Consider the following 18,697-nt stretch of genomic DNA (forward strand, 5'->3'; position numbering starts at 1 on the left):
TCCAGGCCATCTTCATCAAGAAACTACTATTCATAGCGGAAAAGGTACGAACTCCAAGACCCCCTTCAACACGAGGAGCACAAACTCGCGACCAGGTCACCGAGCAAGAAGGTTTAGTATCCACACTACCAGACCAAATAAAATTGCGACAACATTTATCCAGATTATAAATCAAAGACTTTGGCCAACGATAAATCATCATGGAATGAGTCACCGAACTTTGAATCACCGACCGAACCAAGCATATGCGCCCAGCCATAGAGAGATGCATACCTTTCCAACGGGAAAATTTATTCACGATTTTATCATGAATAGCAGCAAGATAAGAGGCACGAATACGGCCAGTAAACAACGGCACTCCAAGATAAATAACCGGTAGCGTGCCCAAGGAGAACCCGAGCTCCCGCTTGATGCCCACACGCATAGTGCTGGTGACTCCGTTAGAAAAGAAGATATTAGACTTAGAGGAATTGCACTTCTTCCCCGAAATCTCACCATAAAGGTCCAAAATCTCCTTAATCTTGCGAGCATTTCTGATCGAAGCTTTGCAGAATATCAAAATGTCATCTGCATAAAACAGATGAGTCGGGAAGTGAGCACCGCGACTGAAATCCATAGGAACAAGATGTCGTGAGTTAACACAATTAATAAAAAGATGGCTGAGCACGTCCTCCGCAATGCCAAAAAGAATTGGCGAGAGGGGATCCCCCTGCCTTACACCTCTCGAGCAGGCGAAATATCCACTCAATTGCCCATTATAAAAAATGGAGATACGAGCGGACTGAAAAATGATAGAAATCCAGGTAATAAACTTCTCATGATAACCGTTGACCCGAAGCACCTGAATAATAAAGCTCCAGCTCATAGTGTCAAACGCCTTGCTGATGTCAATCTTGCAAGCCATGTTGGATTTACGACCCGTGCGATTCATGCAGTTAAAGCCCTCAGATCCCAGCGCAATACAATCAAAGATAGAACGGCCGCTAATGAAACCGAATTGATTACCCGAGACAGTTGCCGCCGCCACCATACTTAAACGAGTGGCGAGAATCTTCGAAATGATCTTAAAAAAGAAATTAGACAGAATAATCGGGCGCAAATCTGCGACCGTATCCACAGTGTCTTTTTTGGGTATCAGAATCAACGTACTGGAGTTGCACCCAGTCGGCAGATACGAATTTATGAAGAAGGCCTTCCCCGCAGAAATAACATCATTCTTAATAATGCTCCAGCTACTCTGAAAAAATCTCCCAGAAAAGCCGTCCGGACCCGGAGCACTGTTCGAATCCATCCCAAAAACCGCAGCTGTGATCTCATCATCATTAGGGGTACAGACAAGACCGTTGTTCTGCTCCGTAGTGATACAATCCTCTATAATTGCTTCCAATAAAACACGGTCAACAGTAGGATTCCCTTCTTGTTTGAAAAGAGTGGAAAAGTAAGCAATGATATGTTGTTGTATCATATCCGAGTCATAAGACATCACACCATTAATCCTCAAATGTGCTATACTATGATTCTGCTTCCGGAAACGAATCATACGATGGAAAAAAAGTAGAATTTCTATCACCATCCATTAACCAATTGACTCGACTTTTCTGCTGAAGGAGGATGTTTTTTCTTGTCAGAGTGACATTAAGACCAACTTGTGCCGCAATTTCCTCGTCAAAAATGGCGTCCGTGTAACCCATCTCAGAGATCCTGTGCTGCACGTCCATCAGGGCCCTCTGCCCCTCTTGAATTTGCCTGTCAACGTTCCCAAAAGTAGTTCGATTCCAGAGACGAATATCCCCGCGAAGCCTACGGAGCTTGACCATAACTCTGTAGATAGGGCAACGAGTTTCCACAGTTGCAGACCAAGAAGCACTAACCATATCAAGTAAACTCGGATGAGACACCCACATGTTAAGAAATTTAAACGGACGGCGACTAACATTATCGATCGAGCTGCATTTAAAAACCAAAGGGGAATGGTCGGACGTCAAGCGAGGCAAAGCATGCGTAACAATGTCAGTCCAAATCTCTGCAAAGCTGGCCGAAAAGATAGCACGATCAAGCCTAGACTCAACATGACGAGGGAGAAGGCGCCGACCAGACCAGGTGAACTGTAATCCCGACGTGGGGGACTCAATGAAATTAGTAGCGTCGATAAAATCACAAAAATCCCTGCAGGCACTCCTCGAAGGCATAACCGTGCTAATTCTCTCGTGAGCTCCCTTAACGGCATTAAAATCCCCAATGAACACAGTATTCCCATGAGAGAACGAAATCAGCTCCACCCACAAATTCCGGCGAATCATCTGATCATTAGCACCATGAACCACCGCTACCCGAAAATGAGAATTCTGCCAAATGCAATCGGCAATAATAGATTGCTCCGAAGAGTGGATAATATTAGTAACCACAGAAGGATGAGCTAAAAACCAAATGTTAGAACGACGAGTCGCCCTTGCGTTTTGATGCCGAGGAACCATGCTAATAGAGCGCCAATAACTTTGCCTGACCTTATGAAATCTGACCTTGGGCTCGATCAAACCCACAATGATCGGAGAAAAGGAGTTACAATGCTCCTTGAGAAGCCTTTTGGACTCGTCCGTCAGGCCACGGACATTCCAAACAAGCATATTCATGGAATTAGAGAGTATTCCTGGACTGGGCCTCCCCCAGCTCCACTTCATCTGCCCAGCTTTTGGTAGCAATATTGTCCATTGTACAGAAGTTGTCCGTGTTACTATAATCAATGATATAGTCTCTTGGTTTATGTCCCAACTCCACCGACTTTCTAAGCCTGCTTTTGATGTTTTCTTGTTGCTGCAATAAGGCTTTATTGTGGTTGCGTGCTGCCTGATCTTGCTTGGTAGGCCTTCCCCTACCCCGTTTCGGCAAATCAGATTGTTCTTGAGTCGGGAGTTTTGGATGGACCACCTGTTCCTGAATTATAGATTGCTTTAGTCTCTGCACATTCTGTTCATTTTCCAGAGCTATGAGCTTTTTGTCATTATCTTGATGTGGTGAAATCAGACTACCCTCCATCTGAGACAAAAAAGGGTTCTCTTGTTCCTCCGTCCTGTGATCGTCAGGCTGCATCGATTTTCCGGCTTTACTCAAATTTTTTGTGTGTTCCTCCTTTGCCTTGCTGCTCAACGTCTCATTAGACTTACCAACCTCACCCGGTCCCTGCAAAACTTGCTCCGGCGCGCTTCTATTCTGAGGCGTCAGACAGTTATCGACAATCTTCCCAGAATTATTGGGTGATGAATCAATCGCATGTTCCATAGCTGCGGTTTCCTGAATCTCCAGATCCTCTAAAACCTCAAAGCGATTAACAGTTTGAGGACTCCCTTTTTTACTAAGAGGTTCTAGCAAATCAGGGCTTGAAAGTTCCTTATGCTGAGCATCCCCATCCTTCGAATTTTGCTCTTCAAGATCTACATGCTGCGTCACAATTTTAGGCTGCCATTCCGGTTCTTTAATAACTGGGCCCTCCTCAATCGGTTGCTTTTCCTTTCTTCCCTTTCGACATTTATCCGCCGAGTGTCCTGTGATTTTGCATCGAGTGCAAAAAAGAGGAAAATATTCATAGCTAAATTCCACTTGAAAAGAATAGTCACCCCCATCTATAACCAAATTTTCCGGAAGGGCCTTGGCCAAGTCAATTTCTACAAGGATACGCGCAAAGTGTGCAACTTCATCATTCAACGAGTTTCCATCAATTTTCAACGGTTGCCCAAGCCATCGACCGATACCTGCAAGAACTTCCGGGTGCCAAAATTCGACCGGGAGGTAATAAATTCTCACCCATACCTGAGCTAGAGAGGATGATTCCTTATAAGGATTAAAGAAACGCACCCAATCACGCAGGTGAATAGAACCAGTCGCCAAATCCCAAATGACGTGAGCCTTCGCTGTGGCTTTATCCTCTGGAGTAGTAAATTTTAACGTATAGTATCCTTTGCCCATAGGCATTAAAAACCAAGGAGATTTAATCGTCCAAAGAATTGAAGCTCGGATTTAAGGTCGCGCGTGGTACGTGGCTTCTCTCCTTTGTTCAGAAGTAATCTTCCAATAAGTGCATGCTGAAATTTGTTTGCTTGGAAGAGTTGCAAATCACGTGGAACTTTGAGAGTTCCGCTATCGCCATGACTGATCGGACGAAGCGCCTGGAATTTATGCGCAGGAAGATCAGGTTTTTTGATACGTTGCGGAGCAGTGACCCTTGCATAGGAGTCTTTAGGAGCAGTAGGAGACTTATCGATAACAGCAGTAGTTTCCGATGTCAGAGTCGGAGGGTTGAGAGCGTTTTCCTTACGAATCGATGCATTAGCAATAGCAACTGACTGAGGTTGAAAATTATTCGACACCGGCGGGAGGTTAAGCCCCCCTCTATCAGCCGGAGAGACGCTTGTCGAAGAAGTCATCGCCGGAGACCAGAAGACGGCAGCGAATCAGTATTTAGGGTTAGGGTTTTGCGAGGAAAATTTTCGTAGAGAGGTCATGCTTTTTTTCTATCCCAAAAAATAACAAGCTACTATCATTACAATTAAGTCCTATGATTTTTGGTATCATCAAAACAAGGGTTAGGATATTCCACAAGGTTCCCAACAATTTTCATTCTCCAAAAAATAATCCTAGATTTGATTCCACTAATTTAGATATTCTCCTAAACTAATCCTAGATTCATTTCCACATTTATTTTATTTTTTGATTATTATTTTTTATTTTGCAAATTTTATGTTAATTTTTTTTTTGTTTCTACTAATTTAGAGATTCCCTTCAAAATAATCTAAATTTGTTTCATTTATAGATATTTTTTCCAATATTAAAAAAAATATTTTGAAGATGATTTTATTTATAAAAAAAAACCGAAATACAAGAAAAAGGTGATTGGGGGAAATAATCCTAGATTTGTTTTCATTTATATATATTTTTTCCAATATTAAAAAAAAATCGAAGATGATTTGAAAAAAAAAAACTGAAAACAAGAAAAAGGTGCTTGGGAAAATTGAACCTGAGACCTCTATAGTATGTGAGTAACACTTTGCCACCTTGTTCGATAGTGGCAACTACATTAGTGAAGCGTTAGAAATAAAAATAAAATGAATCATACGATGGGACATCGATCGAAAAAATAAATAATATATATTTGGATTAAAAGTATTATAATAATGCAGTTAACGCGATATAATAAATTAGTGAAGTTGGGAAAAAAAAATTGTGAATACAATAGGAAAACTATATAACATATACTTGTAGACAATGTATTATAATATAGTATTGAAGTCGATTTGATAATAAGAAAATGAACTACTATAATGTAAATAATGAAGTTGAAATAATTATACTCAACGAACTAAAGTTGAATTAATTAATTCAATTAAAATAATAAAGTTGTAAAAAAAATATGAATCATATGATGGGACATCGATCGAAAAATTAAATAACATATACTTTATTAAACACGGTATAATAATAAGAAAATGAAGTACCATAGTGTGAGTAATGAAAAAAAATTCAAGTGAATCATACGATGGAATTTTGCTCGAAAACTATATAACATATACTTTGTTTGAATATATTATAATAAAGTATTGTAATCGATATGATGACAACAAAATGAACCACTATTGTGCGAGTAACGAAGTCGAAATAATTATACTCAATGAAATAAAGTTTTAAGTAATTAGTTGAAATTAATTAGTGAAGTTGTAATAAAAAATGAATCATATGATGGGACATCGATCGAAAAACTAAATAACATATACTTTATTAAAAAGCGATATAATAATAAGAAAATGAACTACTATAGTGTGAGTAATGAAAAAAATAATAATTCAAGTGAATCATACGATTTAATTTTGCTCGGAAAACTATATAACATATACTTTATTTGAATATATTATAATAAAGTATTATAATCGATATGATGATAACAAAATGAACTACTATTGTGCGAGTAACGAAGTCGAAATAATTATACTCAATGAAATAAAGTTTAAGTAATTAGTTGAAATTAAAAAAAATGAAGGAAATTTTATTAAAAATGACCAATTATAAGATATATATTATGAAGGAAATTTTATAAAAAATGAAGGAATATATATGTTGGCCAAGTAAATGAAGACATATTCAAAATAATCCTATATTTGTTTCATCTATATATATTTTTTTCCAATATTAAAAAAAAATTAATTACAATATATATTTTCCATTAAAAAAAACGAAGATAATTAGGAAAAAAAAACTAAAATACAAGAAAAATGTGGTTATGGATTTGAACCTGAGACCTCAATAATATGTGATTAATACTTTTCCACCTTGTCCGGTGGTGGCAACCGCATTAGTGAAGGATTAGAGAAAAAAAAATGAATCATATGACGGGACATCGATCGAAAAAATGCGATATAATATAATTTAGTACTATAATATAGTATTGAAGTCGAAATAATTAAACTCAACGTTCATCAAGTTTACTTACATAATTGAATTAAATTAGCGAATGTGAAAACAAAAATAAAGCATACTCAATCCTACATATATAGAGATTTTGGTCGTAATCTATATAACATATATTTGAAAACAATAAATTTTAATATAGTATTAAACGCGATATAATAATAAGAAATAATTAAACTCAATGAAATAAAGTTGAATGAATGAATTGAAATAAATTAGTGAAGTTGCAAAAATAATATTAAAAAATGAATCATACGATGGTATTTTGCTCGGAGAACCATATAACATGTACTTGAAGAGAATGCAATATAGAATAAACACGATATAATAATAGAAAAATGAACTACTATAGTGTTAATAATGAAGTCGAATAACTATACTCAATGAACTAAGGTTGAATTAATTAATTGAATTAAAATAGTGAATTTGTTAAAATATATGAATCATATGATGGGACATCGATCGAAAAACTAAAATAACATATACTTTACTTAACGCGATATAATAATAAGAAAATGAAATACTATAGTGTCAGTAATGAGAAAAAATAAAATAAAATGAATCATACGCATAGATTTTGCTCGTAAAACTATATTACATATACTTTATTAAAAACGATATAACAATAAGAGAATGAATGAAATAATATAGTGTGAGTAATGAGAAAAAACAAAATAAAATGAATCGTACGCATGTGATACTGCTTGTAAAACTATATAACATATACTTTATTTGAATACATTGTAATCTTGTATTGTATCGATATGATAATAACAAAATGAACCACGATTGTGTGAGTAACGAAGTCGAATTAATTATACTCAATAAAATAAAGTTTAATTGATTAGTTGAAATTTAATTAGTGAATTTTAAAAAAAAAGATGAATCATATTATGCGATTTTTCTCGAAAAAGTATATAACATAAACTTTATTAAAAACGATGTAAAAATAAGAGAATGAAATAATATAGTGTGAGTAATGAGAAAAATAAAATAAAACGAATCGTAAGCATGAGATTTTGCTTGTAAAACTCTATAACATATAGTTTATTAAAAGCGATACAATAATAAGAAAATGAATTAATATAGTTTAAAGTTGAATTAATGAATTGAAAAAAAAACTCAATAATAATAATAAGAAATGATTAAACTCAATGAAATAAAGTTGAATTAATGAATTGAAATAAATTAGTGAAGTTGGAAAAATAATATTAAAAAATGAATCATACGATGATATTTTGCTCGGAGAATCATATATATTATAAATATATTATAAATATATGTGGGCAATATAAATGCTTAAAATTTGAAAATAACATTTTCGTACGATTGGAAATCGCTCGCGAAACTATTTAACATATATTTGGATGAGAAACAATGTATTATACGATGACATTTTGCAATGTATTGAAAATAATTTGTGAATTTTTTTGAAAAAAAAAATACCAAAAAAATATGAATCATATGATTGAATTCGGTTGCAAAACTATTTAAGGAATATTTTGTTCGAATGTATTATAATAAAGTATTAAATGTAATATAATTATTGTTGTAAATTAAGTTAAGCTTATATGTCATGAATAATAATAATAATAAAAAAAAAATATGCGACGATGAAGCGCAGTCTGTTGGTATGACGCTTCTCCTCCAACTAATAGGTCGGGGGTTCGAGTCACCTAGGGGCTAGAGTGTGAGTGTATTTTTTTCCTTTTTTTGGTTATAATAATTTTAAAAAAATTAAAAAAATATGTGAATATATGTTTGCTTATAGCATAAAGATATTCATTTTATATAATTGAAATATTATTTAAGTTGGAAGCAAAAATAAAGTATAGTCAATCGTACGCAGTGATTTTGCTCGAAAAACTATATAAGAAAAAAAAAACCCAAAAAAAGGAAACAAAAAAGCAAAAAAAAAAAAGGAATCAAAATGAAAGAAAAAAAGGAAAACTATATCAGCAAAAAGAAAACCAAAAAAAAAAGGAAACAAAAAAGCGAAAAAAAGGAAACAAACTAAACGAAAAAGAAGGAATAAAAAAGAAACATAAATAAAGGAAACAAAAAAAACCGAAAAAAAGGAAACAATAAAAAAAAAATCATTAAATAATATGAGGGGTTAATTAGTAAATACAAAAATTCCTCAAAACCGGCCCATTTGGGTTAAATGCAAAAAAACTGATTTTATGCAGGTGTCCAGGACACCAGGTGTCCATTTATCATCACCTTTTTTTAAATTTTAATCTTATGGGCATTTTAGTTATTTAACACAAAAAATAGATAATTTTTAAAGTTTTTATTTGAGTAGGTAAATTTTAAGTTTACTAAAAGAAAATGGCTACTTTCATATATTGACTCTTCATTTTATGCATTTTCATTTTTCAGATTAAGGTCTGATCAATTTATTTTTCAAACTGATTTATGCATTTCAGTTTTGACTTTTCTTTTTTTCTTTTTTCTTTTTTTTCTTGTTTTTATCTATGATTACGTTTGATATTAGTTTAACATTGTTTAATACTCGCTCCGTCCATAAAGATTGTATGATGAAGTGGAAGACACGAGTTTTAATAAATAATTGAGAGATGTGTATAAAATATACTCCCTCCTCCGTCTCACTGTATCTGAGACCTTTTTTTCGAACACGGGAATTAAGAAAAGTGTGTTTAGTTATTTAAGTGTTGTAGGTAATAAAGTGAAAAGTGATTAGTTTGTTATTCTATTTGTTTTATTCTTACTTTTTTTTTGTAGAATAACTTTAATTAAAATATGAATAATTTTAATTGCATTATTTTAATTAAACTATTTAATTAAAATATTAAAATTTTGAATATTAATAATAATAAAAAAATGTTGCTTTTTTAAAAGGGGTTTTTGCAAATAAAATCACGAACAATTTTGAATTTGCAATTTTAACGCGACTTTTGAAGTGTGACGAATTAAATCATAACCTTTTCAATTTTTGCAATTTCGTCCCCTCAATTTTTTCCGGCCACCGGAGTCATGAGTTGGAGCTTATGTGGATTATTGTTTTCCACGTAATTAATTTCTGACTAAGATTAAAATAAAATCAAAACCTAATTCTTTTATTTTTCTTCTTTTTTGTCGAACTTATTTCAGTATCCCCCATTTTCCTTAAACTAGTATGCCCTCCCGTGCGATGCACGGCCATGATATATTTATTTATTTTTAAAATTTGAAATTATGTAAAAATATTATTATTTATGAATCAAATTAATTAATAACAAAAAATATATTAATTTAAATATTAGTATTTGATTTAAAATAGTGTATAGTAATAATTTTATCAACTTAATGAGTAGGAGTATAATATTTAGTTCAATGAGTATTGTATAATAATAATTAAATTTACCGAAATTTTTTTGTTATTGATTATTATTTTCTATTAAAATTTAAATTTAAAAAGAGGTAATATATAAATATGGCCACTTTCATATAGTAAAATTAAATTTTGGCCTATGAAATAAAAACATTAAAATTTGGCCAGTTTTTGTGTAAAAGTACAAAATTACCCCTTACATTAAAATTTTAAAAAATAGCCTCTATCTCTCTCAAAGCTTCAGCTCTCACAATTTCGACTCTCTCTCTCTCCCCACCATCTTCGTCGTCGTCGTCCCATCGCGCCGCCACTCCGGCTGCAAATCGCCGTCGCGCACTGCCTCTAATTTTCTTCACGCACTCTCTCCAAAACAACACAAAATTAAGTATTGAAACGACGACACGTGGCGCTAAAGGCTAAAGCAGTCATGGACAAGGGCGTAGCCAGGGGGGGCTAGGGGGGAGGGGGCTGAACACCCCTCCCAAATTTTGAGTTTTTTTTTTTTTTTTAATATATAGATATATGTTTATATTATAAAAGAAATTTGTTTTAGAAAAGTTGATTAGCTTGTTATATATTCTTCCATTTATAATTAATTTAAGGATAATTGTGCTATTTAAAACTATATAATTTATAAAAATATTATACATTATTATCACTATTATGCTTGTCTTTTAATAGAAAATGCCTAAAATGGATGGAATGCCCAAAAAAAATTTGTTTGCTATTATTACTATGCTTGTCTTTTATTATTATTGATTCTAGCTTGTAATTTATTGAAAATATATAATTTATGAAAATATTGTTCGTTATTATTGCTATTATGCTTGTCTATTAATAAAAAATGCCTAAAATGTACGAAATGACAAAAAAAAAAGTTTGTAATGTATTGAAATTAATTTGTAATATATTGAAACTATATAGTATATGAAAATGGTGTTCTTTATAATTACTATTATGCTCGTCTTTTAATAAAAAATGCTTTAAAAATACATAATGTCCCAAAAAAAATTGTAATGTATTGAAACTAATTTGTTATATATTTAAATTATATAATCTATGAAAATATTGTTCTTTATTATTACTATTATGCTCGTCTTTTAATAAAATAATGCCTTAAATATATGGAATATCCAAAAAAAAATTTCTCAAGCTCAGCCCCTCTCAAATTAAAATTAATTCCTGGCTCCGCCACTGGTCATGGATGTGAAGGAGAGGATCAGGATCCGATTTTGAAGCGGTAAAACTTACCGATGACGTGGAGGGCGGTGACGAATCCGATGAAGCAGAGGCTCATGATAAGAACCACGGTGGGGCCGATCTTCAGCCCCGGCGAGTCGTCCGTGTAGAACCGGAGCATGTTGCCGCCGCCTCCGCCGCCGGCCCCCACCCCGGATGAGCTGGAGGAGCTGGAACCGCCTCCTAGCCTCCGGCGATGCATCCCGGCGGCGGCGGCGGCCGAGCCGTGCGGGACCATGGTGCCGGGGCTGGAGGTGGTGGACGAGGCGGAGGCGGTAGCTTGCGATTGGGAGGAGCCTCACGCCATGGCCGATTCACTGAAACCTAATTGATATGTGAAATATTGAATTCCCCGACTTCAGTCAAACTGAAAAATGGTATCCAATTCCAATACTGGGGGGATCTTGAGGTTTTATCTTTGCCTTTCCTATTATTTTAATAAAGAATTGATTTCGGCTAACAGTACACTAGCACCAATGAATTCTTTTAGGCCGCCTTGTCTTTGATTGTATCTATGTAAAAAGAAAGAGATAAGAAAATTTTGTGTGGAGATCTGAAATTGGAGAGGAAGGTTAGAACGTCAAAGCAGTCAAAGAATCGCGATGGATTGGAAATCTGAAATTGTGATGAATTGGAAATCTAATTCGCTGAATCTCAACTTAAATTCGTGGCTCTAACTCACAGGTGCGTCAAAGAATTGTGATGGATTGAGAGGATGGTCATGGTGGAAATATGAAATTGGAGTGATTTTCATATTATTGATATGAGAATTAGGGCTGCCGCCGGTTCAGGAACCGCCGGTTCCGGGCCCGAACCGACGGTTCAGGGTCGGGAATCCGGCGAACCTGAACCGGCCCGGATGAAAGCACAAGGGCCGATTTTCTGACCCTGAACCGGCGGTTCCGGTCCGGGCCGAAAATCGGCGGTTCAAGGGCCGAAAACCGGCGGTTCCGGGCTTTTTCCTTTTTTTTTTCAATTTTTTTTGTATTCTTTTTTATGAAATTAAATGATTTGTGATGTGATGAAATTTCAAAATTCTAATTCAACTTAAATCTTAAAAAATATAATATAAATTACTTGTGTAGAAAATCTAATGATTGTGAATTGTGATGAAATTAAATGATTTATGTCATATTTTTTTTTCCTTTTATGCAATTAAATGATTTATGTCATATTTTAAAATTAAATGACTTGTGTTGAAAATTTATATTTTATGAAATTAAATGATTGTGAATTTGTGATGAAATTTCCAAATTTTAATTCAACTTTAAATATAAATTATAAACATGTGTTGAAATCGAAAATATAAACATGTAATAGTTTTTATGTCATATTTTTCCTTTTGATTTAAATTCTTAAAATGTTTTCGTATATCACGTTTTCTTTCTTCGGCTTGTCACCTAATATATTTGCACATAGAAGTTCGACCAATTTTTTTGGCGGCCGGATTATAAGCATTTTTCATAGTATGTTCAAAAGTAAATTTATCGGCATGCATAAAAGGCAAGTGCTCCATTGAAACATAACGAGCCATGTAATCTCGAGCATTTTGGTGGTCATATTTCCATAAAACATTACCTTGTTCATTACCTTGTCGTTCGAAAGCTTCGGGATGTAGTTGAGTTTGAGTTGTATGGATTCCAAACTCGACAGTGTGTTGCTTCTCCATGTGCCACGATTACCACGACCATGAGACATGATAACAAATAAACAAGTAGAGAAGAGAATATAGATAATAGAGGTTAGAGAATAATAAGCAAGAACAATAAAGTAAATGAGCAAGTGAGTGTAGTGATAGTGTAATTGAAATATATAATATAGTATAGTATTGTTTAGTATAGTATATTATAGTATTTAGTACTTAATAGTAGTACTAGTAGTAATATAATGTAAAGCAAGAACAATAAATTAAAGGAGCAAGTGAGTGTAGTGATAGTGTAATTGAAATATATAGTATAATATTTAGTACTTAATAGTAGTACTAGTAATAATATAATGTAAAGCAAGAACAATAAATTAAAGGAGCAAGTGAGTGTAGTGATAGTGTAATTGAAATATATAGTATAGTATAGTATAGTATTTAGTACTTAATAGTAGTACTAGTAGTAATATAATGTAAAGCAAGAACAATAAAGTAAAGCAATTGAATAAGCAAGAGAATAGCTAAAGAATTATAGAGCAAGAGCAATTGCACATAAAGAATGGAGGAGAATTAGAAGTAGAAGAGAGGAAAGTGTAGAATTGTTAATACAATGGAGTGATTTTGAAGGTGGAAGAAGGGGGGTATTTATAGATAAAATTGGGTGGGGGAAAATGTGAATTAGATAAAATTGTGTGGGGAAAAGTATAATTATAATGTTGAAAATTTGAAAAAATAAAATAAAAAATAAAACAATTCAAATTTTGAACTAAAGTTTGAGAGAAGGCCGGTCAAGGCCCTAGGCGCCTAGCCCCCTGCCGCACAGCTGCTGCGCTGCCAGCCTGCCCCCCAGCTGCCCCCTGCACCCCTGCTCTCCTCGGCCCCGCGCTGGAACCGGCGGTTCCGGGCCGGACCGGCGGTTCAGGGTTGGGGGAAATGTGAACCTTAACCGGCCAGGATAACTGGCGGTTCGGCCCTGAACCGGCCCGTCGGTCAACGGTCCGGGCCGGAACCGTTGACCGGCGGGCCGGTTCAGGGTCGAACCGCCGGTTCCGGGCGGCCCTTGGCAACACTAATGAGAATTGCAGCCGACATTTTGGAGTGAGTATTATTGATATGAGAATTGGTTTTGGTAAATTATTAAATTGAAAAAAAAAAGCAAATCAAATTGGTACTCATTTTTAACATTAAAAATAATTTTATTTTTTTATGAAGTGTGATTTAATCGATTTTGTAATATTGGTTTGAGAGGAGTTAGAGTGGTTGAGGATGCCGATGAGGTGGTGGTGCCGGCGGCGTTCGCAGCGGAGGTTGAGGGGGAAAATTGGGTTTTTAAGGCTTATAAAATCTAGAATTATGATGTTCTTGAATTCACAACCAGACCTATGAATTCACAACTTAATGTTCTTGAATTCACGACCACATCTATAAATTCACAACTTAATATTCTTGAATTCACAATCAGATCTATGAATTAACAACTAAAATTCGAATTCACAACCAAAATAAATTCTAGTTTTAGTTGTGAATTCAAACTTTAAAAACTCAAATTCACAACTACTTAAATTCACAACCAAAATAAATTCTGGTTGTGAATTCGACTTGTTGTGAATTCACAACCAAAATATAATATACATTGGTGTAGTGGCAATAGCATTGAAATCCTTATTATTGGAATGGGTTCGATCCTTCCTTATGGCAAGGTCTCTACTCTTTAGCTTTTTCTTTAAACTCTCTCTCTTCATGATGAAGCATGACTCTCTCGGAGAACACCAAACCCTAGCAGCCGTCATTTTCGTTTGATCGTCCCCGGTCTTCCTTTCCGGCTGCCTCTCGATGGCCTCTCCATCTAGTAACATGCCTAAGATCTCTGCTAACTTTGATCCCCCTCAGAAAACCCCGACGATGGTAGAAACTTCTAAGATCCTTACTAGGGTTTTGGAAGCGCCGGTAATTCAGCCTGCTGGTAACAATATGGAGATACATACTGAACACACGCAAGCCCCAGTCGCAAAGCCTTCTTTTGCTGCGGTCATGGGCCCTCGTCAGCCGCGTGACCCTCATATACCAGCGCACAAATTCTTTGCTCTAAGGCCTGAAAAGAAAGGAGATGAAGGCCCTTACTATTCCTTCAGCGATCTACCAGAAACAGGTTTCTGAATTTTCTCATGCTCTTATCGGACGTCTACTGCTGCGCAAAGGGGATAAGCCCCGCCCTAACTTGGAATTGAAGAAAGAACTTCACACCCTGTGGGATATTCAACATAATTGGAATCTTATTCCAATGGGAAAAGGATATTTTACTTTGAAATTCTCAAGTGCTGAAGATAAAGCGAAAGCCAAGAAGCATCTGATATGGGAGCTCTCTACTGGTACCATTCGTATTCGCGAATGGGTTAAAATGTTCGATCCTTATCGGGAAATATCTTCTTTATGCCATGTGTGGGTCAGAATTTATTATTTGCCGGTTGAATGTTGGTACCCGGAAATTATTACCGGAATAGGACATCACATTGGTCTACCCCTACAAATTGATTCGGCCTCGGCACATGGGGAGTTTGGACATTTTGCTCGTTTATTGATAGAGATTGATCTCTCCCTACCTTTGCCTGAAACGCTCCTCGTTAATTGTGATGAAGGATCGTTTTATGTGGAGTTTGGCTACGAACAACTGCCACTTTATTGTTCCAAATGCAAGATCACTGGCCATTCTACTGACAAATGCAGAAAAGGAACGTCTTCCACTAAAGAAGCTGCTACGAAGGACAAGACTGTCAGCATTCAGACTGATAAAGCTAAGGAGACTGGGAAGAACGGAAAAGACAAGGTGAAAGATCTAAAGTGCAAGGCAAAAGAACCAGAAGGGGATCCCCACAATACCAACAAATTTGCATGTCTTTCAGATGGAGATCACACTGAGCAAGGGTGTTCATATGGCCTGGATTTACTGGAAAAAATTTTAATTAGCAGCAACAACGGAAAGGACGGCGAAAAGGGTGTGCATGATAGGGTTCAGGAGGAACCTTTGGAGCCAGAAGCTTCTGATGAAGAGGATTACGAAAAAGATGAGGAGGTTGAGGAGGAAAGGGAGAAAGAATCGGAAGTTGTTGTGGTCTTCGAGGAGATTGAACAGGAACAAAGGCGAACCGAGGTTACGAGAGTTGTTGATCTTGAAAAAGATACTGCGGCAAATATTCCTGTTGTTGGGGAATCATCATCCACATTGGAGGTCACGAAACCAACTAAGAAGGACGTCAATGGGCACGTGGTTGAGCAGCAGATAAAGGTTGCTCGGGTGGTTGATCTGATTACGTCAGGGAGCTCGAAAGAGAAGGAGATACAGGTTAAAAAGAGGGGGAGGCCACCCAAATCTGAAATCTCTGCTCGGAAACATACACAAGAGGAGGGAATCAAAGGCCGCTTAAGAAAACAGGAGCAAGCTACCAGATCGAGGGAGGTGAAATCCGCTTCGGAATATTACATCCATAAGAGAATGAGCTCAGCTATAGCGGAAGGCCAGCAACCTCAAAATTACACAGTGGAGAACTCTACTTCTCCCAGTGCACGATCCATGGATAACATTGCCGCTAGGAGTTGGGCTGCTGAGATGGAATCGGGGGAAAATCCGACAAACTGCCTTTAGTTCCCATGAATTTATTAGTTTGGAACGCCCGAGGTCTCTCGGAGGAGTCTAAACTAATTCTCAAGGAACATTGCCGTTCCTTTCCCCCCATGATTGTGGGCATTCTTGAACCCAAGAGGAAGTTTCAAAAGATTCCGCATAGATTTTGGAGATCTTTAAACCTGATACCGTGTCATCAGAACTCTCGCATTAATAAGAGGTATAACATATGGTTTTTCACTCATCCTGATGTGGCGGCTAACATTATTTTCACTTCCGAGCAGGTTGTCATCGCGGATTGTGTCTGGACTCGTTATAATTTCCGTGTGACTATCGTTCATGGGGCTAATTCGAATATTCTTAGAAGGCAACTTTGGGTGGACCTTCTTTGTATGATGGATGGGCCTTCTGTTATTGCAGGGGACTTCAACGCTGTGAAAGGTACTCACGAAAGAAGTAGTGATTGTCTTCCGAATGCTACGTCGTGCCGGGAATTCTGTGATTTTATTGATGCTTCTGGATTGATTGACTCTCCCACTGTCGGGCTGCACTTCACATGGTCGGGGAGGCAATTTATGCCTTCTCACGTGGAATCTAAATTGGATCGTGTCCTATTTTCTCCTGACTTTGTTGATTACTGGAGTTCTGTGTATACTCAGAACCTTCCTCGTCTTACTTCTGACCATTCTCCGATCATTCTGAGATGTTGTCTTCCTCTTCAACAGGGTCCGAGATTCTTTAAATTTTTGCACATGTGGACGTTGCATGACAACTTTCACGAGGTTATTCGGAGCTCTTGGAATGAGGACACTTCCTGTCGTTGCCCAATCTATAAGGTGATGTTCAAACTTAAGCGTTTGCGTGGCATTCTTAAAGACTGGAATAAATCGACCTTCGGCAATGTAGACATGATGATCGCCGAAACTCAGCAACACCTTCTTCAGATCCAGGATTGGATTGCGGTGAACGGGTACACATCTGATTTATTTGATGAAGAAGTTGCTATGCAAGCTAAGGTTAACAACGCCCTTACTCGAAAAAACAATCTTCTACAGCAGAAGAGTAGGATTTCATGGCTTCATGATGGTGATCGTAATACGGAGTTTTTTCATACCATGCTCAAGTACAAGAAAAAGCTGCATATTATATCCCACTTAAACATTCACGGCACTTTGGTCTATGATCAGGAGGCTATTGGAAATCACATTATCGACTTCTTCTCTACTCTCTTTGAAGAGACGAATCAGGAGGTGCTGGATATTACCTCTATTGAAGCGACTATTGATGAGGTCGTGGACAATCATCATAATACTCTTCTCACCAGAACGCCTGACGAAGAGGAAATCAAAGCTGCAGTCTTCGGGATGGATGCGAGCAGCTCTCCGGGTCCAGACAGAGTCTCCGGGAAATTTTTCCAGTCTTGTTGGGATATTATTAAAGAGGATATCTGGAAGGCGGTCACTACTTTTTTTGAGAAATCCTATCTGCCTGTGGGTTGCAATTCTAGTATTATGACTCTTTTGCCCAAGAAGGAGGTCGTTTCTTCTTCTGCTGCTGATCTTCGCCCCATTGTCCTCTCTAATTTTTTCTTCAAGATCTTTTCGAAGATCCTTGCTTCTCGTCTTGGTGTTGTGGCTGCGAAGTTTGTTAGCCCGAATCAATTTGGTTTCATTAGCGGGCGTTCTATTCACGACTGTATCTCTCTCGGATCCGAAGGAGTTAATTGCATGCGAAGATCTAGTGGATGTATTAATATGGCGTGCAAAATTGATATCAAGAAAGCTTTCGATACTCTTCGATGGGATTTCTTGTTGGCTGTGCTCAAAGTGGGAGGTTATGACGAGAAGTTTATTAATTGAATTAGAATCATTTTGAAGTCGGCTCGGCTCTCCATTCTTTATAATGGACGTCTGCATGGCTATTTTGCTTGTTCTAGAGGTGTGAGATAAGGTGATCCCCTATCTCCCCTTCTTTTTGGTATCGCTGAAGATGTGCTGAGTGCGCTTTTCAGAAATTGTGTTACCGTAGGGAAGCTTACGCCTATGACCATGTGTAGGGCTCGGCCCTTTCCCACACATCTTCTCTACGCCGATGACATTTTGGTTTTCTGTAAAGCCTCGGAAGAGAATGCAAGAACTATACGACATATTCTTACTTTTTATGGTGATATTTCTGGACAGCTTTACAGCCCCGAAAAATCACATATCTACTTTACGGAAAAGGTTCCTACGGCTTTGAAACGGGCGATTGGGCACTCCATTGACTTTGCTTCAGCGCTTTTCCTTTCACCTATCTCGACGTTTCTCTTTTCGTTGGGCGTGTCCGTGCTTCATATCTTCGTCCAACACATGATCGTATTCTGCAAAAGTTTGCTAGATGGCGTGGAAGGCATCTCTCTATGGCAGGAAGG

The 18,697-nt window shown here is 36.6% G+C and overlaps 1 protein-coding gene across 1 annotated transcript; it reads left to right on the plus strand.

Moving 5' to 3' along the window:
* The first annotated feature begins 14,949 nt into the window (after positions 1-14,949).
* Positions 14,950-16,308, plus strand: LOC131025891 (uncharacterized). Its single transcript, XM_057955671.1, has one exon. The coding sequence runs from the start codon at positions 14,950-14,952 to the stop codon at positions 16,306-16,308; it is 1,359 nt and encodes a 452-aa protein (XP_057811654.1).
* Positions 16,309-18,697: the final 2,389 nt, after the last annotated feature.

This window comes from Salvia miltiorrhiza, chromosome 5 (assembly GCF_028751815.1).
Source record: "Salvia miltiorrhiza cultivar Shanhuang (shh) chromosome 5, IMPLAD_Smil_shh, whole genome shotgun sequence".
NCBI lineage: Eukaryota > Viridiplantae > Streptophyta > Magnoliopsida > Lamiales > Lamiaceae > Salvia > Salvia miltiorrhiza.

Bases quoted from the DNA above. Each gene is read 5' to 3' on its own strand.
- LOC131025891 (XM_057955671.1), top strand. From the start codon at position 14,950: ATGGGAAAAGGATATTTTACTTTGAAATTCTCAAGTGCTGAAGATAAA.